The sequence below is a fragment of the Ostrinia furnacalis genome, unplaced genomic scaffold, assembly GCF_004193835.3.
Source record: "Ostrinia furnacalis isolate ACB-3 unplaced genomic scaffold, ASM419383v2 OfSCF7584, whole genome shotgun sequence".
NCBI classification, from domain to species: Eukaryota; Metazoa; Arthropoda; class Insecta; order Lepidoptera; family Crambidae; genus Ostrinia; species Ostrinia furnacalis.
In genome coordinates, this window is record NW_021137823.1 from 451,117 (window position 1) to 478,539 (window position 27,423).

The window sequence follows — 27,423 nt, forward strand, 5'->3', positions numbered from 1 at the left end:
TACCTATGCCTCTATTTGTGGCTATTTTGTTTTTTCAGCTTTGGCCTGACGGAATTCAACTAGTGTTTGTAAAGAAGCCATTCGCAACTTGGGTATATTCTTTATCTTCAGTCGTGCGTAGCACCATCAGCCAGCTTGCAATGTCAACCTGCCAGTAATAATTTTTACAAATCATGTGGCATAACCGATTTAAATAAAGGTTTATGCTACCTCCACTCCAGATGTTAATTGTTCTATCGTACACGTCTGAATGTGAGAAAGCCAAGCCGTTTTCACTGACCATAATATTGCACACAAAAAGTTTTTATTTTGCACACGCGCGCCGCATACGCATACATGGCAGTGTTTACGCCTCTTCCTGCATCAAACAAACATCAGTTCGGTGAAAAATTTTCCTATCACACCCATTATGTATGTGCAAGAAACTCTTGTTCGCTGCATTGTATGGAAGGCTCGTCAACTTTCTCTATTGATGAGCTCTCGAGCCGTCGCCGGAAACGCATTTGTTTGCGCGCGCGCCGCCATGTGGGCTTCCATGAATCACGAGGCTTCCTTTCCGCGACAACCTTCTGATTGAGTTCGCATGAACTTTGAATAAAATCTTCAAGACACGTGCTATATACTGACAGGAAAACATTCGTTTGCAAATGCAAAATGAACGCTTCGACTGAACCTTTTCTGAGAAGTATGGATGCATCTAATGAAGACGCTCATAGATAAGTAGGTACCAAATCCTTGAATTTTTGAGAATCAGAGTACGATAGATTACCTATTATATGACGTTGATTTCAACAAGATAAGTACCGTACAAATACCATTTTGGGCATTGTATAAAGTGGGTACCCAGCTACACGAACACCTTTCCAAGTTGAGCCCACTAAAATCGGGCCCTTAATCTTTTTAAAATTAACCTTAAACACGAACAAAGCTCCAAAAAGCTTTTGGTACACAAAAGAAATCAATAACACGTAAAGAGGTCACCCTTTTCGTGAGAATGGCTAAGCACTGAGACCATATCAAGAGAAATCAATTATAAGCACACGAATACACAGTATGAATAAATTGCGCTTACGATTATGCGTACGATATAATGCAGTGCAGTTCTTGACAAGTCACGACTTATTCAATTCAGATTAAACTTTGAATGAGTTAGATCTTTATTGGGCAACCAAGGTATGAATAATAGGCTTATTCAGAGCACGCGGCGCAACGGCACCGAGACGTGCCTTAAATGAAATAATACTGCCAACTTGTGTATGTGAGTACTTAAGCAGTTACTGAACAAACCTTTTGCCGTGTATTTTATTTAATTGTTAATTGTATGTAATGAACAAACGACTGCTGCTTTGCTAATAACTTGATCACAGTTAAGTTTGCCTTAACTGACTTTTTTCATAATGATTTATGAATTTCATTACCAAGTAGACATCTGACAAGAGTATTAGCAACAGGTTTGTGTGGTGTAGGTGTCAACAAGCTTTTGTCGTTGGTGTGTAAAAAACGACACTGAATATAAAATCGGGGCTACGACAAAAAGTATAAAGAGAGCTCGCTAAAAAAGAAACCAACAAAATCGATATCTGCGGGACGTTGAATTATGGTAGGTATGATGTCAACGTTTTAAACGGAGTTTACATTGCTTGTTTTACAGCGCAAATTTGTTTAACCCTTATACGAGACTTTCTATGACAAATTTTACCAAAAGCACATAAGGATTTCTACAATGCTAAGCTACAGTGAACTTTAAGTTTGCGAAATACGAACTCTACATTAAATGCTAATTAATTTTAACTGATAAAACATAGAAAGTTCGCGACCTCGTGAACAAAGTTGTCATTGCATTTTCGTCCTTGACTTTTAATTATATCTAGCGACCTGTCGGTTCATTATCCGGTGACGTCAGCAGCAGTGAGTGGTCAAGCGAACCAGTCGGGCGGGTGCCACAGGTGTTGCCGGTTCGGTGCAACTTGAGGCGGGAGCTGAGATACGAGTATACTTCTTTTATACATGGCTACCTGATGGCTTAGGTTACCGGCAAGCAAAACATATTTTGGCATGGAAAGAGGCTCCTTTTTAGGTTAAGTACTTTAAATGTCCCACAAACTGCACGAATTGATTTTTAAGACGAGAGTGAATATGCATTTTCTGCGGTCAAATACATGCCTTTTGCCAAAAAAAAGTTTGACCAATTTAACCCTTAACCTGCTAGCTGTAGAAATGTGTGTAAAATGCCTAAACATTACTGTAATTCTCTGGAACCACTTCAAAATACAGATCTGAACATCCCAACAGGCTACCTATAAATAATGAATGCCTAATTTAGTAATTAAACAGCAAGCTAAGAGTGCAACTGCAATTAGACCACGTAATACAATGGCACAGGTGTTTGTCGCGTGCCCTCCCAGCTGCCCGCTGACATTTTAAAACTATTTGTCCTCTCAAGAATGCAATGCTGACTCGAACTAAGCCGGCGGAACATGCCTGGGCCAAGATGTAGTAATACACAAGTATTTTATTTACTCTGAAGCTGTACTTAAAGGACGTAACCACTCACTTCCTTTAAGGACCACTAAATTAAATATGCAAACTGCAGTCCTAGATTTACAGCTTATTTGGTTATTTTAACATTTATAGAATGTAAGTAATAATTTAAATCTTGGCATTTATGGTAACTAAGTAATATTTTTATTACACTGTGGTACTTACATAAGTTAAGTACTTTTAAAACATGTTTGATAGGCGAGACATTTCATAACCAAATAAATTGTACTAAATCCTGAAAAGGAAAATATTGAAGTTATTTCACAAATGAACTAAAATATTACACGTTATCTGCAGAGCAAAAAATCTCGTCCGAACAATAAATTCATAAGGACGTGAATAATAAACTGCCATCGTTTAATTTAAACCAAAACTGACTTCGACAAAAACCTCACTTACATTCGGTTCCCACGATAGCTGAGGCAGATAATACTTTATCTTCAAAGGCCTTCTCAAATAAAGTGAACAATTTGCCAAAGGCTCGGGCGTGATATACGCATGCAAGAAAATGCAAATTAGAAACGAATTCCACTGTGCAATCGCTGTCGAAACTGCTATCGTGGTAATTAACTTATGACTTTAACCGCATTCGGTTTTTCTATTATTACCCCATGTCTATCAAAAATCTGGATTAAGAAACTATTTTTCATGTTTGTATCGGTAGGTATTGGTAATATACAATTTACGATATAATTAAAGCAAATAACTGTACATAAAAAGAACAATATCATGTCAGCATAGTTCAAATTCAATGTAAAGTCAGTCAGGACTCAGAAAGGTAGTGTGGTAGGTATAATGAGTAATTTTGGTAATTAACTCATGGACTACGAATGTTTTTCGTTGTGTATTGTATTGTATTAATAACACGTAGCATAAGCAGGTTCTTGTTTTGCAGTGTTTGAATATCGCATTTTGTGGTGTANAATAAACAAAGCAAGTAGTGAATTGCTAATATACAATAATATACAATAAACAAAGCAAGTAGTGAATTGCTAATATGTATGTATACAATAATATACAATAAACAAAGCAAGTAGTGAATTGCTAATATGGAATAATAAACAAACTTCATTTATATTCACGTAATAACGAACTCGGAGATTATTATTAGCACCAAGTATCAGTGTGTTATTAAATCAAGTATCAGTGTATTATTAAAGGGTTTTAGTACAAAGTATCAGTCTGAGTTCCATACAACGACACGAGACAAGATAATAATTTATTGTCACGTAGAAAATATTCAAAAATGAAAGTTGTGAAATTCATAAGTGGTCTTAGTATATCTATCCTCCTGGTATCGTTGTGTGTTTGAGTTTCATGTAATAATTGCACCATAATAATAATATAGATTTATTATGGTATCTGAAAANCATCTATCCTCCTGGTATCGTTGTGTGTTTGAGTTTCATGAAATAATTGCACCATAATATAGGTTTGTTATGGTGGCTGAAAATGATAGATTTATTATAGTAAAGTATATAGATTTATTTATTTACTTTAAATGCAAGTGAGCTTAGAGATAAATCCTAAGCGCTCACATTGTCAATTTGAAATTACGTATTCATTTAATTAATTGCACACTAAGGGTTTAAAAAGGTCTTAAAACTAAATCTGTACAAACATCAAATATTAGTAAGTACTTACTCATATCTATTTAAGGTTAGCAGACAAAAAAATATCATAATTTATTACAAAGTACCTACTCCAAGGAACTGACATGACCCGATATAAGATAATATTTTAAACCTTCATGATATTATGATGATTTCCCGTCAAAAAAAAATTGAAGTATTGTATCAGTAAAAAAAAACTAGGCAAGTTGTGAATTGTCAGAGACAAGCTATGAACCGTCAAAAAAAATAAAACAATATCTCACACAGCACAAACAGCTGTTTTTGTTGGTCTCGGTTTTCTTTTTGAAATTGTGATGTGATGATTTATGATTGATGAAGAGATGTGGTAACCATTAAATTTGACGTAGCCTAGAATATCTATTATAAAAAAAAGGACGTGACTTCCATCGAAAACATTTACAAGGTACCTACAGTACTGTATCACGCGCACAAGTGATAGGTTGTCAACTGATCTCTGTCAAATTAGAAGTAATAATGGTAGACGTCAGCAGTGTGACGGTGAGCCAGTGAATCGTGCATACGGCACTCATAAGGTGGTATACAAGTACAGCGTGCCCATAATCATCAATTTCTCTACATTGCAACCAATCTGTGCCTGATTCTGAAAACAATTAAGAATCAGTATTGTCAGACAAACAAAAAAATAAAAATAAAATAAATGTCNTCAGTGAATCGTGCATACGGCACTCATAAAGGTGATATACAAGTACAGCGTGTCCATAATCATCAATTTCTCGACATTGCAACCAATCTGTGCTTGATTCTGAAAACAACTAAGAATCAGTATTGTCAGACAAACCAAAAAAAAAAAAAAAAATGTCGTTTACCTACTTAGGTCCCACTAAAAAAGAAACTAATCGGTACACCTGTTTACTGTGTCAAATGTGAACTAGAGGACGGTACACAATTAAAGTCGTACCTACTCCATTTTGAGAAGTCAAACCAAATTGTTTATGCAGTTGACACAGCGCTGTATCGTTGGTCAGATGTAGATATTATAGCGTCTGACAAATATGGTGATTGCATTGAATTTTAAGACATCAAATTATTATTCTTCTTGTTGCGTCCACAACAAAGCTATACAGTGTCAACCCAAAACTCCGCTTCAAGAGTAGTGTTGTCAATAGCATACATTAAATCTTCCCGCGTGCAGTTGATTGGGCACGCAGGGCACGACATCATGTGGTCCATCGACTGGAGAACACAACCACATTTTCACTCCAAGTTTGATCACCATCCAGGAATCTTATTTATCCGATGGGAAGTTATTCCTTGGCACTTTGCCGTATTCCTTGAGTTTACGTATGCAACATCTTCACATCACAGCATTTTGTCACAGTCACAGCACAAATACATTTCACGATTTTTCAAGAAAGAAAGAAAAGCGTTGTAACTTTAATAACACGTTTAAAGCTGGCAAGCAACTAAATCGCTGATATTGTATAGATCATACCTACCTAAGTAGTGNTATCACCAATCAGTCACCAAGGGTACATTATCAAAGGTACAAAGACGTATAAAAGGCAGGATTGTAATAGTCATTTTGTATAGCCAGGGATAAAGCCGATATTATATTAATATATAATATATAATAGATGGCTAATGCCATCATGTGGAACGATTATAAACAAGCGATTTTCATCACAATAACTATTATCGAAAAATGGCAGTTGTTCCTTGGCACTGATGTTCGTTTTGTATATTGAAAAATACAACTGATAACCACTTAGTAGCAGGGGTGCGATAATCACTAGCATGCACAAAATGATTAATTATCGACCGGTGCTAATAAATAATCAACGTTGTAAATCAAAATTGCTAGTCGTGGAAGGACGTGATATATGTGGGAATAAAAAAGGGGTGGAAATTAATGGTGAAATGTTTGTATAATATATATTATAGCGATTGGAAAGGAAATCGTTAACTTAGATAGACAATATTTTACAGTTATTTTGACTAATAACTACACTACTGAATCAACTTTGATGAAAATGAATGTTTTGAGATAGGTACATACCTCTTCGCTCAGTAACCACTTGAAACTAGCGTTGTAGTGCTACGCACTGCGGCATTATGCTGAGTGGAAGCCCTTTTTGGCATTATTACCAAATTAATTTATACGCTGTCCAAATTTGTAATTTGCTGGTTTAATGTGCCAAATAAATATACCTATATTATTTCATCTTACGAATAAAGAAGTCAATTAAATTAAGTCAAATCTAATCAAATATTTTATTTAGCAGAACCAATGTCAGGATAATACGGGTGTCCAGTATCTGAGTCAGTTTCAATAATAATGTTCTACCGCGGATGGTACCGTTAGACATATTATAATATACAGACAAACTATACAGACATTCGTACACTTAGCCTAATAAAACAAAAATATATACCTATCCTATGTGAATATTATGTTGCTATGCCAATAATACAATATTACATTATAACGAAAAAAAGATTGCTGTTCATTTAATTTTTCCCTGCTAAAATTTGAGAACGGCTGCACCGATTTGGATGCTTTTGGTTTTGATATGTTTGACATAGTTTAGTGACGCCTTAAATGGGAAAACAATATGGATCTAGAACCAGTGATGATTCGATGAAAATCGAAGCGCACTCGGTGCCGGTGGTGGTTTGGGAAACCAATCACTACCAAAATGGTTATAAAACCTGTAATGTTTGATGAAAATTGAAAGGCACGCGGTGCCGGTGGTCGTTTGGAAAATCAAACGCTACCAAAATGATATTACATAATATATACATACAATATAATATACAGCGTGACAGATCATTTTAGTTTCGAAAGGAATGGACATTTATAACTTCAAGTCTCATACATCATAATTATGTCTAAAAAAAATGCATATAACAACGATAGGAATTCATTAACTCGGTAGCATACAAATAATGAACGTTGAAAATAATTGTGTAATTATTCAACAGCGTTGTTATTCACTCGTAAGTGTCATTTATTGAGAAATTCAACAACATATTGAAGCCTTGTCAGCAAGCCTGTCAGTGAGACAGTAGCTTCACAGTTCATATTTCATGGCAAAATAAAGACAAGTCTATGAAAAAGTGTGAGTGATGTGCCTGCCTACACATTTCAGATTAACTACATAAGATTAACCTGTGGGAGTAGTGAACGCACTATATTTTGTGCCACAAACTGTATAAAGGTAAATGATGAATATATAAAATACTAGTAAAGCCTTTAAAAGCGGCCCACAGAGGTGACTGAGTTTCTTGCGCTGCTTCTTCTCAGCACTGGCCCACTTACTGTTCCGAAGCAGTGGTAGATGAAACTTTATTTTTATTGTATTTTAATTAGATCAGCTGAGCTAGGATGCGCACCCTGATGGAATCTTTCCATGATTTTAGACAACAGACGTATGGGCTTATCATTCAAAGTTTATAAAAAGTTTATCATGGCGCGCATCCTAGGCCTACACTAAGGAAATTAAAATTGTAAGAAAAATAATTGACATATTAATTTGAGATACCTACCTATCTTGTGGGAAATTCGTAATGTAATAAGTGGACACACCTACTATTTATTAACTTATTTGAGGTCAAATAATAATGTGTTGTGATGCTTGAGTCTAATATTTTATTTGATAAATTGGCTATTTTGTCCAAAAATGGTTGAATATTAATTTGACCTTTTGATTTGTTTCAATCTAATTGAAAGGAAGATGTGTAACGTGTCAGGAAATTGAATAAGCAAAATATTTATGTGTAATTTGTAAGCTCATAGAAAGTACTTACTAATTAAGTATTACAGATCATTAATGGGCTATTGTCCAAAGATGGTTGAATATTTTGACCTTTTGACTTGTTTCAATTTAATTGAAAGGAAGATGAGTAACGTGTCAGGAAATTGAATAAGCAAAATATTTGTGTATAATTTGCAAGCTTATAGAAAGTACCTACTTACTAGTTATTACAAACCAATGTACCTTAATTTAGTAGTAGTATTAATTATAATATAGCTTGTCTCGAATCAAATAAAATAAGGAAGAGATGTGGTGTACTACTATACAAATAAAGAGTGTGCGCTATGGCAACACTGACTAGTACGGCGCGGTGGGGAGTCAGTCGTAGTCGGGCCGCCACACGGGACGGACGTCAGTGCTTGCACTAGCTTACACAGTGAACATATATCAGTGTTTTATTTAAGACACCACACATTTAATAAATAGAAAGAAAATTACCATACAAAAGTCACTCCCAGCGACCTATAAATATCACAAAGGTATCGTAACTCAACACCTGCATGTAGAGAGTATAACTAGGTTACAGGCGAACCACGCTGCGGAACCGACATCGGACTGTGGACACTTCTAGCGGTAAACCCACTTAACAATACAATATATTAACTAGCTTTGTCCATCGTCAGAGTAACGTCGTTCATTGACAAGAAAATACGTTTCACAACTCCGCATCTCATATCAACGAAGGCCAAATGATTGCATCTAAATGAAAAATTGTTTTATTACTCTCGATCATACATCACATTTCGTCATCAAGCTTAAGCACACAATGGAAATAGTATCCGTGACCACGTTCTTATGCGTATTACGAAGCGTCGATTAATAGGTCCATGACTCTGTAATCATAACAAACGATAAGAGCATATAATGGATTTAGTAATATGAATTGATATTCAAGAAGGTTTTACGGTTGTAAAGAAAACGATCTTTAAAATAGCAGCCATGAAATTTTTTGAAGAAGGTAATATGTTTTTAAAAATCGTGTTTTTATATTGTCTTTCACGCTAACGATTATTATCATTTTAATGTAACTTTTACATACTAAGTTTAGGAATTCTATATCTGAAACACATGTACTAAGAATTATTAATAAAGTTAAACGAGATAAATGAAATTAAAGACTTCCACTTCTACTGAAACACCATGCTGACTTTCAGAATACAACCAATTGAGAAACCAATGAAGCCACGATAGCCGAACGGTGAAGGGGTCGGACTGGCCGACTCGTGATCCGGGGAACGCGGGTTCAGTCCCCGCCGCCGCTCGACTATTGTGGTGAGCTCACTCGTGACACAAGCATATTTAGCTTAGTACGAGGGGCTAACGGGGGTATTAGTAATTTGTGTAATAACAAATTACTAATAATCTTTTTAAAAATAAAAAAACATAAAAAAAAAACAAAAAAACAAATTGTATTAGCAAAGACCCACTAATAAAGCCAGATTTCCTCCCACGCATAACAATCTTAAAAACTCAACAATCAATCATTCTCTATCACACGGGCAAACTGTGTCTGAGGTACCTCCATTCAAATTCAACAACTTTAATAATTACACATTTAAATGCGCTAGGGTTCATATCATTTGTAGGTATCTCAAATTATGTCACAAATGACGCATAGTTCGTGCCGTTTATGACCGCAGATGATATAATTAAGACACCGTAAACTCAATTCCGTGTCCGTATTGTCTCCGTGGTTCTCACACAAAGTGCCCGCTATTACGCGAAATTACTGCCACAAGAGTAACTGTCCTGCCCGCTTTTATACGGTCGACGTCCCAAGATCAAACCAGCCTTTAGCTGGATGAAAGCTATACTAAGATCTAGTCCACCTCAACCGTCTACTTTTTAATAAATATCCTACATTAAAAAGCTACGACTTTGATATTTAAAAAATAATTACTTAAATACCAACAATTTCCGGTCCTATAAACTGTTAATGTCACCAAAAATTGGTTTTAACTTTCTTTTTGCATTACATAAATGCCACTTTTATTACTTACAATATCTTATCGGTTGAACGGGTTTATGGAAATAATGGCATTACAATTTTATTTCATAATTAGTTGGAAAAGCTCAAGAACAATATACGACGTTTACGAACCAACCGACTTGTTCAGTACCGCTGTGCTTGTTTTTTTATTATTTAGAAAGTACTTCTAGGCAAGAATTAATATTTCCACTCAGCCCATTAAGCCTATAGATTTAATTGAAGATAACCAATCAAGAGATTATGGTTTTAACGTCGAGTTTGTTTAAAGCTATAATCAAACTATAAAATGATTGCAAAACTCATTTTTGAGACCAGTTTTTCAATTTATAAATTTTACAATCAGTTTCTTGTCCGTTTCGTCTAACGAGTGTTAACTGTAAAACAACTTAGCATGTTTCAGATCATTAACATTTTGACCAACATTTCAAGAGGCAATCGTGTGCATATTGACAGCATATTTGCATTTCGAATATTGAAACGAATACGTAATCGTTTAATTACACAATTTCCGATATAAATATCCATGCAACTAATTACACATGTTCTTTAATCCATTACATGTTTGAAGAAGGCCATGATACAACATAATCAGCTGGAACACCGGATATTTTATAATTAGGTAGTTACTTACGTTAATTTGAAATTGTACTTATATTTTTATGAATATGAGCTTTAAGCTCCATGAATGTGCCTTTAAATTTTAATAAGAATTTCTTAACTACAAGTTAAACATTAAATTATCCTATTTATCGAAAATCCTAATCAATTTCCTTATGCTTTACCGGGAAAATCCTCATGAATTTACTTACTAATGGGTGATTTTATAATCGACGCTATTCCTTCTTGAGCTTAATTTGGCAGCAGAAAACAGCAAAGAGTTACATTACATTATTTGTGCGTTAAGACCTGAGCTTTAGACTAGTCCAACCGGCAACGGCCAATCAGCACCACGTTGATAATTTGCGGGCGTTTCTCATACATCACCCGCGCAGTTGGCCGCGCTAACTCACGCAACGTGTGGCGGCTGCGAAGGCGCAGGAAGACAGCCTCATTGAAAGTATAAGCAGGCGGTTGCATCACACGACTGGACGCGGAAGATGCGCCCGGTATTCCAGTCCTATCCTGATCAGGTCTAACAACATTACACACAGTTTGCAAGAAACGCAAAAGGGCGAACGAGGTTACATACTAAGCTGAATTTACATTTTGAGATTGAATATTTTTATGGTTTTAAGAGCCATTTTACATTTTCGTGCGAATTTCTAAGATTTTGGAAGCATGAATTACTATCTTANTTATGTTAATTAGCAGTAAGCATATGATCTACTACAGGAACGTTTTCAAAGGACGGAAATGGAATTATTTGAATTAAGAAAATGCATGCCTAATCAGATGGAAGATGCAAATTAAAAGATCAATTAGAAGCAGTAACAATAAAAAATGAACAGCTACAAAGATGTTTAGACGAATTGAAAACAAATAAAGGTAATAATAATACGCAATTATCATATTCTAAGGTTCTGTCACAAAATCAATTGGAGGTAGTCGTTCCGGCACAACAAGGTGGAGCCATAAAACCAGCGATATTGCGTACGAAAGAAGTACAGTTGCAAAGTAAGGATGAATCCTCTAAGACGGCAACTTTAATAGAAAATAAAAATAAGGAAGGTAATCAAAACGAGTGGACTGAAGTAAAGTCAAGGAAAAATAGATATTCAAGGAATGAAGTAAAAAGAGGATGTACGAGTATGATTGAAATACAAGGCATGGAAAGGAAAAAGTTTTTACATGTGTGGCGTTTGAAAAAAGATACAACAACGGAACAATTAGAGAACCATGTAAGGAAAGTATGTGGGAATGAAATTTCGGTAAAAATTGAGAAATTAAAATCAAAAACTGAGAGAGATTATTCGTCATTTATGGTGGGCGTACCAGAGAGTGTCTATGAAAAATTATGCAAACCGGATGTATGGCCATTAAATGTCGAATATTGTGAGTGGGTTTGGTTTCGGAGATCTGACAACAAACCGAGAGAGAAGGAAAAAACCACTTGAAATCATTTATCAAAACGTAAGGGGACTTCGGACGAAGCTGGAAGAGTTTTATGCAAATGTAGCATCGTCAAGTGCAGACTTCTTTGTAATCACGGAAACTGGCTGCAACGAGTCAATAATGGATGCAGAATTAATCCCTAGTGGATATCAGATAATACGCTGTGATCGTACAGATGGGCGGAAACAGGGCGGCGCGCTTTTCGTGGCCACACCGCGGTTCGAGCTACGAAGAGTATCGAATTCGATACCCAAGGACGTCAGTTTAATAGATCGTATGTTTGAACTCGCTTGCGCGGCGGTGTACTTGCGCGAGCGTTTTTTGTTTTTGTCGTGTGTTGTTTACATTCCGCCGCGATGTAGTGATGATGAATGTATGTTACTTTATAGAATAATAGAACAATTGTGTACGAAGTATAACAAAGTATTAGTTATAGGTGATTTTAATTAAATATTCGTGTTCTATAAATATAAGGAATTATTTTGAGTATTTTTTAAGTTATTGTGGATTCGAACAGAGTAACATGGTGGCCAATTGTAATGATCGTCAGCTGGATTTGGTCTTGAGTTCGGTGAGTGGGGGTCTAAATGTTAGTGTTTGTGCCGCAACTGAGTCGCTGGTGCCAGTGGTGGACGTGTATCATCCACCACTTGAAATATCTGTAGTGTTGACGAGTCATGGAGCGCACAGTGCTGACACCCATTATTCCAATTCGGACGTCGGTCCCATGGAGCAGGAAAAATGGAACTTTAAGAAAGGTAATTATCCATTATTATATTCGTCTATTGCGAGTATTGACTGGACACATCTATACGATTTAAGTAACGTAGAAACAAGTTTAAAGTTTTTTTATGACAATCTTAGGGATGTTTTTAATAGGTGTGTACCATTAAAGAAGCAATGTAATAAAAAAACAAAGTATGTGTATCCAGAGTGGTATAATCCTGAATTAATTAATTGTATAAAACATAAAGCTAGTAAGCTATAAACTGATTATGAGGCGTTCGCGTATTGCAGATCAAAAGTTAAAAAGATGGTAAGAATGGCTCATGACCAACATAGGGATTGGGTACAACAGCATTTAGCCAGGGACCCCAGATCTTTTTGGAACTATATTAAATCGAAGAGACGTAATAATTGCTCACGTAATATATTAAAAGATGGGGAGGTATTGACAGAGAGACAAATTGTTGATGAGTTTGCTAAGTATTTTCATTCAGTGTACAATACGGAGAAAGCTCAACTGAATGTAAGCGCAGCTATAGTGGAAGCGGGAGTTTCGAATGGGTCAGCACGAGTGCATGTGGGGACATTGCAACCGAGCGAGGTACTGCAAGCGCTCACTAAGCTCAAGCCGAAGCGATCGGCGGGCCCTGATGGAATCCCAGCTTTCTTGTTCAGGGACTGTAGGTTCATCTTGGCAGAGCCGCTTTCGCACATATATAATCAGTGCTTGGAGTCAGCAGTCTTTCCTGATATGTGGAAAGTTACCAGAGTGATACCAGTTCCGAAGGCGAGCTCGGGTAGTGATAGGGTGGAAGGATATAGGCCGGTGGCGGTACTATCTACTCCAGCCAAGGTGTTAGAGTCAGCAGTTCAGAACAGCATAGTTCAGCAAGTGAGTACACAGTGGTCTGAATCGCAACATGGTTTTCTGCCGGGCCGGAGCACCGCGAGCAATCTCATGAATTATACCGCTCAACTGGTACCAATAATAGATAGCGGAGGACAGGTGGACGCCGCGTATTTTGATTTCCGCAAAGCATTTGACGTGGTGGATAATGATGTCCTGTTAAGAAAGCTAGCAGGCTTTGGCTTCACGCCCCATTTATTGCATTTTTTTAGTAGCTACTTGAGAGATAGGCAACAGTATGTAGAGTACGCCGGCTACAGGTCTGATCCATATTTCGTCCTATCAGGGGTGAGTCAGGGCAGCAACCTTGGGCCTCTTCAGTTTTTAATAACGATTAATGACCTACCGGAGGTGGTAGAGAACGCGCAATGCCTGTTGTTTGCGGATGACCTGAAACTGTTTCTCCCAATCAATAGCAAGGAGGACTGTGCGTTATTGCAAAAAGATATAGACAATGTAGTGTTATGGAGTGAACAAAACAAATTACAATTTAATGCTGACAAATGTGTTACAATATCATATACAAGGAAACATAACCCTATGTTATACAATTATAATATAAACGGAGTAACATTAAGGAGGGTAACAGAAGTAAGGGATTTGGGAGTAGGTTTTACAGCTGAGCTAAAGTTTAAAAACCACATAGTAAATATCTGTAAAAAAGCGTACAAAAATTTGGGATTTATACTGCGAAGGGTTAACAATTTTACAAATATAAAGGCAATAATGGCACTTTATAATGCACTAGTCAGAAGCCATCTCGAGTGTAATGCAATGATCTGGGCTCCAAGTGAGAGTAAATATAGTCTCATGTTGGAACGCATACAAAATAAATTTTTAAGATATTTATATTTGAAATTATATGGGATATATCCGTTTTATCCATTAATGTATCCAAGTCTATTTGTCATGGGTATGGTAGGGTACAACGAATTGAGGGTTAGGGATAGGGAGGGATTTTGCATTCGTATTCTACATCTTCAAGCTACTGCGAGGCAAGGTCTGGAATGCAGAGATACTGGGGAGGGTGAGTCTTTGCGTTCCGGAGAGGTATGTGGAGCGGCGGCGCCGGCCGCCGCTGCTGGTGGAGCCGCGGGCGCGCACAGCAATATATTTTACATATTATACCTATTCGTGTTTCATTATTTGTATCCAGGGTCCGATGATGGAGCTGTAAGGGGGCAGATTTATTTTTCACTATGTGACTGTCTTTATTTTGTACTTAATATATATTTTACATATTATACCTATTCGTGTTTCATTATGAATCGAAATATAAAAGACTTATTAAACTCTATTAAAAATTTAAATTAATTTATCAAGTTTGAATACCTCATTCTACCTTAAAATTAATAACTTAAATCAAGTCTTAATACGGTCACGGCTCAAGATTTTTTTGTCCATTTCAGCGTTCTTTTTACTCTTTTGACGTTGCGTTGACAGCTTTTACCTAAATTCGCGCGGAATATTTTTGTGAAATGGCTCTTAATTGAGAATATCCCTGCACTCTATGTCCGCAGACCTGCTCGGACCGGTATCAATAACTAGAAAAATGTTTTGACATGACTGAGTAGTTGTTAGTACCAAGTTATCTTAAATAGGAGACAGACTAACAGATGTATAACTCTTTGTATATTTTGAAGTATTATTGCTCTACCTTGGACGTGAGCGATATTGTCTAGGTTAAAGATTCTGATAATGATCATACTAACTGTAAACGTTATTTGTTTCACAGATTTAGCTTTACTGCTCATTTTAAACCGAGATCTAAATGTAAACTAGCCTGAAGATCAACGCCACGTCTAGCAATACAAGTTATATTCAGCACCACAGTCGTTCACTGTCAGGGATCGCTAAATCTGCGGACTTCTTATGGCGAAAACCGCTATAAATAGTGGCCACATCATCATAATATCACGTCCGAGGGCTCTAACATGCTGCAAATAAGCCACATCCTGCATGAAAGTAAGAAAATATCATGGAAATTAACGTCGGATGGCCAAGGAAAAGTGGACTGGTTAATGGTGAGTGACACGATCTGTGATTAGCTCGATGGACAGGAGTTTCAACATTCCTGCACAAGAAGTATCAGTAATCGATCAGATTATAGATAACGTTAACGATTGAATGTTTAATGTAGGCAGATAATGAAACGTCCGTTGCTCTTTGAATCTTCTGATTTTAAAGAAAGAAGTTTGTCAAGAAATCAATAAACTAGCCTCAGTTTACTGATTTCTTGACAAACTGAATGATTACTCTATGCACTTTGCAAATAAAAATAGAATACCTTGACTTGGACTGTTATCCTGTTCCCATGTAAAATTGGACCAATACAAAACATCGTAAATTATACAACGCATTGACCCTGTAACTTTCTCGAGCAGCGTGTAAAGTATAAGTTTATATGGGCTGCTTGCGACTGTGGCATCTCGTAACTCTTTTTTCAACAATGAGCCAGGAGTCCGACAAGTTTGCAACATTCATAAAAGGAAAGCAGGGGTTTGTCACGAATTGGCTCGTATACAATCGGTTCAACTGGCTGTGGTCCCGAACGCAACACAAAAGATACAAACTTTAGGAGGTAACCTTTAAATCCCGCTAAATTGAAATCGACTCTTACAGTTGGGTACTAAACGTTACTTGTTGAGTTTTAATTCTTATCCAAAATACGAACCTACCATCAGCGTTGTTGTAGTGAACACGTCTAAATTGATTTACAAAAAGCTGCAGTAAGAAAATCCTGACTCACGAATTTATTACCAAGTGGCAAACGCCCCTTATCAAATTTCGTTAATGGATTCTAAGTTGGTATAGCTTAACGTACACAGAAAGCAATATTTTGTACCATTATGACGCTATTAGCTTGACAGACAATAAACTTCAATAAAGGGTGTGCCCTCTTGGGTGTCGCCTCTGCTTTGCTAGTAAATAGTAGAGTCGTTGTGCCACCATACTCAGAGGTATTTATTTAACCTTATAACTTAGGTAAATTTATGGCAGGCAGGGTACTCGTAACTGCACAATAAGCCTATGCAGTATTCAAAACACATTCTTATCAACCGTTACTCCAGCTTTTAGCAAAATCCACAACAGCGGCTGACATTTATTCATAGCAACTGTACTTCTGTATTCCGCAATAAAATAAAAGCTATACAATAATGTAGTTTTAATGGCAGAGTGCTGTTTAAATGGCGTCTGGCATCATAAGATAAAATTCGTTCACACGGAAATAATAATAAGACAAGCTAAGTTACACTCTCCGCACACTTGTGTGCATAGAAAAATACCACCATATCTTACTTTACGACCGTTAACATAGTTATTTTTATTAACTGAGAAACTGATCTGTAAATGCAAACATTCGAGGCGTTTGTTCCGTCTCGATATACGTATGTACGTACTCGTATGTATACTAGAATTTGCATGTTAGACCACTATCGCCCTCTATCTCTGTTGGTAATTAGAAACTTACGAGATGGTAACGGTACGCAATTTGTAGCGCTGCCATACTAATATAAAAGCTTCGACTTTGCCTGCCGTCCGTGACGCATTCGAATGAAATAGCCTGCATTTGGAAGTGACGGCAAAGGCAGTTGTTTTAATAACAAGCTCTGTGGGCAATTTTTCACCGTGACTCACTAACTCACGTAGACGGTTAGGTCGGTAATAGAAATTCGATACCAGTGTTGTTAGATAAAGTAATAGTGGAACAGAATTAAAATTAACTTTACGCGTAGGTCATTGCCCTCGCTATACTTTAACCGGCTTATGTTAGGGAAGCGAGATCAGCAAAATCCAAGTCATGCTAGAAGCGTGCCAATAGCTTTGTTGTTATTACGGGGATGACAATGACTGTTGGTGATTGATGCGACAGTAATCTCCCGCACACCGTTGGTCGTATCGGATACGAGTCCGATTGGCTCAGACCACACGGGGCCGGCAGCGGGCAGCCCGCAGCGCGGTTCACTGTGCTCCTAATCACTGTAAGGCCCTTTTCACACGTCCCGGTTGCCGGCTAACCGGCGCCGGGTATCCGGTGGTGAAGTGTATGGGCATGGTACGTAGCTTTCACATGTTCCGGCGTAATTAATCCGGCATGCCCATACATTCACGACCGGGTACCCGGCGCCGGATAGCCGGCAACCGGAACGTGTGAAAAGGCACTAATTGAACGTTATCTCGCGTCTATTCCGGGATGCCTGCTCTTAACTGCTTTAAAATTCATTAACTATTACTTACCACCACTGCTGTCTGGTATCGCATAAAGGATTCCACATAATGCACCGGCAGTCGTTTCGTTGTGTTCCGCAGTATCACCTTGGCGCTCGTTGGATTCAGTTTGAGCTGGCTCGAACAGAGCTAAATCCAAACCATCCATATCACTCCGCGCTGAGATACCATCTTCCTCCACCACTTTCTCACAAAAATGTTCTGGTGAATCAACATTTTTAGGACTACGACTGCACACGCCGTCACTAAGTGGGTCACAGCAACAGGTGTCAGAGAATGGCTCGAAGTCGCGGCAATCGAATTCACAACGTTCAAAACTGTCGCAGGTGCACGAAGACAGCGCATCTGAATCAGATCCTTCAACAAGATATAGATTGTTTGGCACGACTTCTTTATTCAGATTATCCGTTTTAGTTGAGATGTAGAACACACTAGATGTGTATGGCACTTTTTGAACTTGTAAGGTGACGTTGTCACTAATTTTGTCGCTGGCAAAGTTTTCATCTGGCAGACTGTCTCCAATTTGAGGGCGGCAGTCCTCGTAGCGTGCGAAGCTAGAAGTGTCTGTGAGATTTGATGAGCGGTCAACGGAGTAAGCATCAGCGTAAGGATCTGTCGCATCATTCTGTAGAGCGGGTAGTCTGTATGGAGTTTGTTGAGATCTAGCCCCGAGGAAGATGGTGGTGTAGGGGCAGGTGTGGTGCGGGCGCGAGCGGTCGGCGCGACGAGGGTAGCTGGCGGCCAGCGGGTCGCCCGGCAGCCCCTCCGCGTTGATGTACGCCTCGCTCGTCGAGAGCACGTTGTATCGCCAATCCGGCATTGCCAAGCACCATCACTACACCGTATCTCCAGTAGAAACTATTGTCCTCATCACGCGTTCACTCAGCAATACAAATTGCATAACACTAATTATGTCACATGTTTACTGTCCGATTTTGAAGCAAAGCTATGAAAATGATTTCACTACGGCCGACGTCCGCACCTGTTCAAATATTATAAAATATTAAGGCTATGTAGATGCTGAGTTATTAATTTTTAAAAACATGCACCTGCTACACCTAATTTGCCTTCTACGTATTATGCATGTATTGAATATGTAATGATAGTTGTTTTGTTTAAATTGTATCATGCCGCCAGCGTAGAATGTAAACATAGTGCATGGCTTGAAGTGGTGCAAATAATATTTATGTGGGTCAGCACTGATAGCTTTATGAAGTATCTACTTAATAAGTGGTTATTAAACATAAATACTGCCCGTACTTATTTAAGCCCTGCAGATAATGTTTGTTTATAATGAGCTTTTTATTAAGGCGAGATTGCACGATGTATTAATGGTAGGTAAGTAGACTGATAACGAGTGATTTAATATTATGACTAGTCACATTAGTGCGGCGGGCGCGTTAACTGGTCCGAGGTTACGGTACTGCGCCGGCGCAGCCCGGGTGCCCGTTACATCCGAATTCTGATCAAGTTCTTAGCCTCATCTCACCTTAATTGAAATTAAAGCAACTGTCCAAGCATAAATGTATGTCAATCAATATACACTTTACGTCGAGAAAAAAAAACTTTGACGTTAATTTCATAAGAGCTAAAGCGCTGCTAACAAATCAAAAGCAAAAATTAAATGGTTCTGCAACGAGGCAAAATGTGTGACTTAAAATTACTTAATACTTAATTTAGAAATGAGCTCCATAAAAACAGATAGAGATAAATGTACGCAAGTATGAATGAAAGGTCAATGGCTGGCAGTCGTGCTTAGGAAACGCAATTATTTTGAGGAACTTTGAAATCGTTGTAGCGGCTTTATAATGACAGAAGGCTGGGTCGTGACCGCGGTAAATACGGTGCATAATAATACAGGAAAAGTTTTTCACACTCTTCACAGCAATCCACAAAAATTATGGCGTCAAATATGTCAGAGTTTGCGAACGAACGTTTTGAAACACACACAAGCAAACTATAAGCACTGAGTCACGTAAACGCGTAATTTGCAAAGCTTATACACCTAAAAGCCACTTATAGTTTTTCATAGAGTTCGAATGCTGAATTTGAATCGTGAGAGTTGAAATTGTGGTAATTTAACGGGTCGTAGGCACGTGCTACAATCCCGCAGGCCGTTGATGCGACAAAACATCGGCCAAATCACGGTCATCGAACTAAATATGCGAGTCAGAATGCGTTTTATAGGAAACACCACATCTATGATTAAGCTAGTCGTGGACAAAACCCGGGAAATACAACTTATCAAGGAAATAATCCACGCTCTTGATTGTTCGAAACGCTACAGTCTTTTGGACTTTTAAATTGTAAGTAATTTTCTTAATATATGGTATTTATTTTTAAACTTCAATCGTTATTGGGGCTAACGCGACGCGCAGCAGTATGCGTTCCGTTTAATGTATGATGAGATAAGTTTGGTTACCGTTAGGGAAATTTTGTTTGCTTTCCCCAGAAGCGTTCGGTAAATCGGTACTGATGTTAAAAGCAAAATATGTAACTGGTTCATTTTTATCAAGGTAGCAAACAAGTTTATAAATAAATCATTAACTTAATTGGATTTGTTAATCGATGACATTTCGTTGATACATTTAGAGTATTTATAAATGCAGCAACGAATAGCGTAAGAATTAAATTTACATCTGTAATAGGTAATTATTGCAAAATATATTATGAATTATGAGTAGGTATTGTTGCAATATCTAAATATTATTCCATATTCATTATATGAAATCAACGACAAATAAAGTGTCTATTTCCCATACGATATCATTATAATAGCTTAGATAAACTTTGAAATACCTAATTGCAATTAGAGGACTGAAATTTTATGGATGGTTACCAGCCCAATGCCCAACTATTGTAAGACATACTCACTCGTCGTATATTATGACTACAGTTTTTGTTCCAAAGAAATTTGAAATTGTGGAAACTCGTAAACGTGACGTAGAGCGGCGAGAGAAGGAGCAAATATTTACAAACACCGCCCAAGCACATGCGTAACTGTGGCAATGAAAGCCAGTCCGAGCCTCGACAATGAGACTGTGAAATGCTCCCTAGAGCTTAGCGGTCAGTTGTCAGCACGGTAACTATACGGCAAGCAGCGGTGAGAGCCGCCTATTGAGGATTGTAAACCAGGTTTATTGTGACCCAACTCCTAGCAACGATGATCGATATTTTACGATGTTGCATTAGCGGTGCATACCCCACACGCAAGCCATTACCGTCAAAGTATCCTCGGCACAGGCCAACGTACTGCCAATAACGACCTTTAAATTAATGGACTTAGAAACCCTTACCGGTTATTGTAAATATTTCGTAATAACAGCAATTAAATATATTAAGTAACTTTCATCTAATTACTAATGATATCTGTCAGCAACAATTGCTCGTATTTATCTAATGAACGACTGTCCGTTTCTTATTTTTTATTTGTTTAATAGTCACGCATTGAAATAATGAATTAAGGTAGGTATACAATTTATAAAAACGGGGGAAAAACACGCTTAAGTCTTACCAACTGGATAAATTATGTTTGTTTCAGACTAATTTATAGAATAATATTTGAAAACTGAACTTTTATCAGTATTATACCAGTTGATTAAATAGATAGTGTCACTTTTTCACTTTGCGCTAAGCTTTAAGCTCTCGCATGAAAACTTTCGTGTAATCGATCGACACATGAATATCAAGTATCGGACGCCGGCCGCAGTAAACACAATAAATAAACAATCGTAAAACCTTTGTATGACTGTGCCACTATAGTGTGCAAACACTGAACTTGACACTCACAAATCGCGTCACTTTTCGAAGTGCTCTGTCACCCGAGTTGACAGTTACATTCGAATTCGATTGTTCGTTTAGAAGTCCCGCGGTATAGGTGCGCGTAGCGCCGCGCTCCGACCAACTGTGAGCGTAAAGCGCGAGGGGCGACCGGCTCGCTGCGTATACACCGCACCAACATGTAGAGTTGTAGAGTCTCATCTGTTCGCAGCTGGTAGCCATACACATCGCGCTGACTGGACCGTTAGCACTTGCTGACACCTTTATATCACAATTCTATTTCATTATTCATGAGGGCCTCGCCTTAAACAAACGACAAAGGTGTCCAGCTGAAATCACTGAGACTGTGAGCCATTAAAAGTTAAACTAGATCGACAGATGCCTGTCGTCACTGCCACGGAACTAGTAGATACACAAATAGAACATGGGGGCCAATTCACCTATTATATTTCCCCCCGTTCACTTTTTTAATTCTTTTTATTCAATTGTCACACTGATTTAGGGTGTGATTAACGATATGATAGGGATTCACGATTTTGTTACAACTTTTATGACAACAACCCTCTAAAAAGCAGGGGATTAGCCACTTTCGTTCGCATATAAATGCGTATAAATTACGTAACAAATACAATTTAAATTGCAAAATTGACGCACCCTAAATATAAGTCACTACAACTGGCAACAAATACTTAAATAAGGTTAAGTTTTATACAATTAAGAAACTCTATAAAAGTCAAATGTAGACTTTGCAGAATTTTCAAGGGCGTTTCTCAAGGGTTGGAGTAAAGCCGATTAAATTACATTTAGTTCGTATAACTATGTGCATTATGTAACATCGTAGACATTTAAAAGACATGAAGCCTTGCCCACTTTGCCTACTATTTGTGAACGTTATCGTTTGAGCAGCCACAGATAGAGACCGGTTCGTGTGGATATTTGCATTCTGCGGGACCCGCGGTCACTCGGCGTCCCGCGTAGGCGACGGTAAACATTGGGACACGAAAATATGTAATAGATAACATAAAAGAAATATTGAGAAATCAACCAGTTACGTAAACTGGCCAGTGGGTTTTCGTAGCAGTTTTTAATTATAATGTTTGGATCGCACCGACTTTTCGCAATACGCAATGCTTTACGATGTTTTACGAACAATAAAATAAGTAGTGAAACAAAGCCATAAAAACTTAGCGCAACGTAATAATTTATAGTAATCATGTTAAAGTAAATAATTACAGGTTTACTCTACACGTCGCATGCTCGGATGCAACTATGTCATACATTAGGACAACAGTAAATTAGTCATCGATGCTATAAAGTACATTTCTTTGTTCGGTTTTAACGACCTACTGATGGATGTCGGCATTAAAAAATGTTAAGCTCAAAACCATAAAACATACTCCAGCTACTACTGAAAACTATTCTCGTTAAAACGCTTATCTCTTCATAATATTTAGGAGGGTACATTTTTACCGGTAGTAGATTTTTATTTCTACACTTGACTTGTTTTCAGTGCTATGTATAAACTAAAATATATATTTGTTTTATGCAACTTCATGTAAATGAAAAACATTCACATTTTAATTTAAGTAGCTGCGCAATACATACCTACTACATAAAATTTATTTTATCGCTCCAATGTGGTCCAAAGTTACACGACATACGTTTTTAGTTCAATTGTGCAAGAATATGTATTGTATTGCCTAATAGAGCTTAATTGAAAAGTCAGAGGGCTCTTATCGTGGTCCCATTACAAGCCTGTAAGACCATAACGATTACTGACACGTCGTGCCATTAAGGTTTAAACGCTCGACGCACTATATTTACCAATTGTAAAATTACTATTACATACTCACATTACATCGGATTGCACAACGCTTCTTGAGGACACACGGGAAAAGGCAGAATATTAAAGCTAATTAAAGTTCGACTTTAGCGAAACTTTCAATTTGCAACGATTTTTGGGGTCCTCGATTTACCTGCACTAATATTATAATCTCAATAATTAGTATAATTACTTTTTAATAAACATAGGTAGAGTTGATAAAGAACCTTATTTACTTAATATAGAAAAATACAATATCACAATAACGCATTCCGTTCAAGATGGTATCAATAGCGAGCATTGGATAAGGCAACACACGAACGAAGGCCAACGATGATTTTGATTTGTTATCCAGTCGTCAAACCACAAGTTTAGCAAAGAGATATTGCAACTAGAATAAAGACATCATCCTATTCAAAAGCACCTATTTTTATCCTGAAACTAGCTCATTGGGATGACTAGTTTTCACACGGGAAGTTATTGTTTGTTGACATCTCGACCCCTAGCAGATGCGTAACCAGTCGCCATATTAGTCAATATTGGTGTTCCAAAAACAAATATAACCTCAAATGTTTACGTTGTCTTCAGCCGCTTCCAATGGGAGATAATAATAGAATGTCATTCATGAACTGTACCTCTAGTACGAAAAACTTTCGAGTTCGTTTCGTTGCGTATTCAAAGTGTCATCGAAAAATTTTGTATGAAAAATTAAACAGCGCCCCCTATATTATAGCCGCCCTAGGGGGCGCTGTTTAATTTTTCATACAAAATTTTTCGATGACACTTTGAATACGCAACGAAACGAACTCGAAAGTTTTTCGTACTAGAGGTACTGTTCGAAAGGTAGCAAGGACGACTTTTTGTTTGAACGTTTTTATTCGATTAACGAACCAGTCTCGATAACGTCCGTATCCGTAATAACAGGCTAGTGTCCTTTTAATAAATAAGATGCAAATATTAAGCGAAGATTAAAATTGGTTATTAATTAAGATGATAATTGTATTATTAATTAAGGAATTGTGAACAACAACGAATTTGAATAATCAAATTTTGATCAGTGCTACATAAAAATTAACATTATTTAATTAACGTCTACTAATTTTGTAAAAAAAAATTGTCCATCTGAATGTTTATTTATTCTTGTTGTAAGTATGCACCTTTCTCAATATTATTTGCACGATAGAAATATACAGTTACTGTAGAGTCTGGGGATTCATGTAATACATTTGAGGACATCTTGCTCGCATCGGCCACCTTTGATCTCTACGCTCGCACATCGCACTCCGTGGAGCATAAAGCCCGGAACATCGCTAACATGTTCCCATCTTTGAATATGTTCACACAAAATATTCTAAACGCTATTACAATTTCATAGGGTAGGCTCACATTTACATTGAAACATTTTACATGATTTGGCGGTGTTAGGTAGATAGAGCATTGATACGGTAAATTATTTAGTTAACAATTTTTTTTCAGAGCTTTTGGAGCTTTTTGTAAACATGGATATCTTGGACTTCAAGAGAATTGTCTTTTTGTCAACCAACAGACTTGGTCTCTCGATAACAGTAAGCTTAATAACGCCTTACAGGAGTAGAATGTCTTTACTCATAATCCATATAACTTCACACTTTTACTGACTCAAAACTTGTAGCACTCCCGAACTGTTAATAACATCTGCGGTTTAGTCATAATTATGTCATCAAGTCTTAGTCACATTGGCGATTGTATTGAAGAATGATGAGTAGATAGTATTTGTTTACGAGAAAAAAGCCAAAGTTAATCGATAACGACTGGATTTTACAAAAAAAATAGGAAAGAAATTGCTATTTTAAAACTACTAAACTTGATCGTCTTGGTGAAGCCAAAATCACTAAAGCCTTACTTAATTAATAAAGTAACATTCCTCTAAAGTAACATTCGTGACAGTTTCAGTTGGTGGTAGCTTCGCTATATTTTTTGTAAGTAATTACTTCGCTACAATCATGAAATTGCAAATGACACTCTGTCTACGGTTAAAAGAGACCCTACCTACAGAAGGACAGACAGTTCCGAATCCGAAGAGCGAGATCTATCTTGAATATTTTTTAACTTATTATGAACATTGAACGAATAATCTCGAGCATTATTTCAGATGATACGATTAAATAGAATGTGTCATAGACAAAAAAAAAATTGCGTATAGAAATGGTCTATTGTGTCGAATCTCCCCGCACATTCCTCTAAAGCATAGCACCTACATAATGACGGGGTTCCGCAAGTTCTGTCGCCATTGATGCCGGGTTGTGGGTGTCGGCTCCTCACCCTGCAGCAATTAGCACGAACAATGACACCCACCATCCACATCCACTCATACGCTAGATGAGCTAGGGCTGGCTGCTTTGTACGGCGTTTCTTAATTGTCTAACTTAACGCTCACACAGAACCGTTAATAAATAAATAGTAGGTAAATAATTAAAGCACGAAACTAATAAAAACAAAAATTACTGAAAAATAATCCTCAAAACTTTCAAAATTATTTAAATACCAACTTAATTAAAGAAGTAACATTTAAAACTAATCATTAAGTTAGTCTACAGTAATGTTTAAATTTTTTGTGATTAAATTTTTTTTTATGTATAGCTGTAACACAACCCTAACTGAATGTTGTTGACCCTAAAAATTGCAGATGACAAATCATAAAAAATCATGATTGGTTGGTTCATACTGTTCGCGCTTATAGCGTTTATGTATCTACGGTCGGAAATGTGGCCAACAGATGCCGAAACTGCCAAAGAGTTTAATTTTTGACCCAGATTAGGTATTTGTTTGTAAAAAACGAGCACCTAGCAATCAACAAAATTATTGGCGTTCAATTATGAGCATTAATGATATCGAGCTCGTAAAAAGAAGTTTAAACAAATAACAAAATTGGTTAATCAAAATTTAACATTTATCATATTGTGCAACCTACCTAAAAACACGACGAACCAGTTTAGTTTATTCAAGTGTGAATAGATAAGCATTTTTCTGTTTTTTTTACATTCCAGCTTTTACTAAAAGAAAGAAATTATTATAATCAACAAATATTTAATAAAACATATTATTAAAATTAAATAATAACATAGTCGTTTTTGTCAAAAATTCAAAGCGACATCTATTGCATAATGGACGCAGCACCTAGCGCCATCTCGTAGTATATAAATTTACTTTATTGTACAGACTCACGAAACGCAAGTAGTTGATTCAAGTAATACATACTAGATGGCAACATACCTAAAAACCCTATTACAATATTCGTTTTCGTTTTAAAAAGAAATTCACAATTTTAATGAAAATACCAGACAATCAAATTCTAGTTCAATTAGTTATCGTTAAACATCATTGTTTAATTTTTTCAGCAGTGTATTTACGCTTACTTTAACCACTAAAGTACATAGCGCCACCTAGTGCGATAATAAGATTACCAAATCTTGCTACTCCACACTAGATGGCGCTTTACGACGAACCAACAATAGCTCTACAATGTAGAGTCTAATAAAAAGTCTACGTACTAGATACATAACAATTTTTACTACTTAAAGTACTACATAACATAGTTAGGGATGTAATTTTTCTTTGTACTCTTGAATAAATACATAGGATAGTGTCAATCAACTCTATTTTAATTTTTAATGAGTAAACATTTGATAAGTTTTAAATAAAAAAAAATTTGAGCTTAAGGAGAGAGATATTAACTATTCTCTAAATACACACAACTTTCTATGTCAGACTGGACGCAGAAATACCCTCTTTTCGCTAAGTTTTCTATTTAAGCTAACCGCAGTTACCTTAGGTAATTGGCCTTTTACAAAATAAATGGCATGTGTGAGTCAGGAGTCAGTGACGCCGCCACTTTTGTGTGTCAAGAACTTATTTACACCACGAGTCTGTGAGTGATACAATCTAAGCGGTTGATGACCACATCACTGGTTGAGTTTCGAGGATGG

The 27,423-nt window shown here is 37.0% G+C and overlaps 1 protein-coding gene and 1 long non-coding RNA gene across 5 annotated transcripts in view; one reads left to right on the plus strand and one right to left on the minus strand.

The window, feature by feature from the left end:
• Nucleotides 1–27,423, minus strand: part of raskol (Ras GTPase-activating protein raskol) — a 174,585-nt gene that overhangs the window by 135,380 nt on the left and 11,782 nt on the right. For 2 of the 4 annotated variants that reach the window (XM_028321895.1, XM_028321893.1), the window contains exons 1-2: nucleotides 21,595–21,756; nucleotides 17,866–18,838 (exon numbers count right to left, since the gene is read on the minus strand). The exons of the other annotated variants lie outside the window; for them this stretch is intronic. In XM_028321895.1, the coding sequence (XP_028177696.1) occupies nucleotides 17,866–18,676 (811 nt within the window). In that variant the 5' untranslated portion in view covers nucleotides 18,677–18,838; nucleotides 21,595–21,756. Of the gene's footprint in view, nucleotides 1–17,865; nucleotides 18,839–21,594; nucleotides 21,757–27,423 lie in introns of those variants that run through there. 4 annotated transcript variants of the gene reach the window in all.
• LOC114365357 (uncharacterized) lies at nucleotides 5,650–8,354 on the plus strand. Its single transcript, XR_003656941.1, has 2 exons — nucleotides 5,650–6,055; nucleotides 6,089–8,354. It is a non-coding gene; the product is annotated as an uncharacterized LOC114365357 (long non-coding RNA).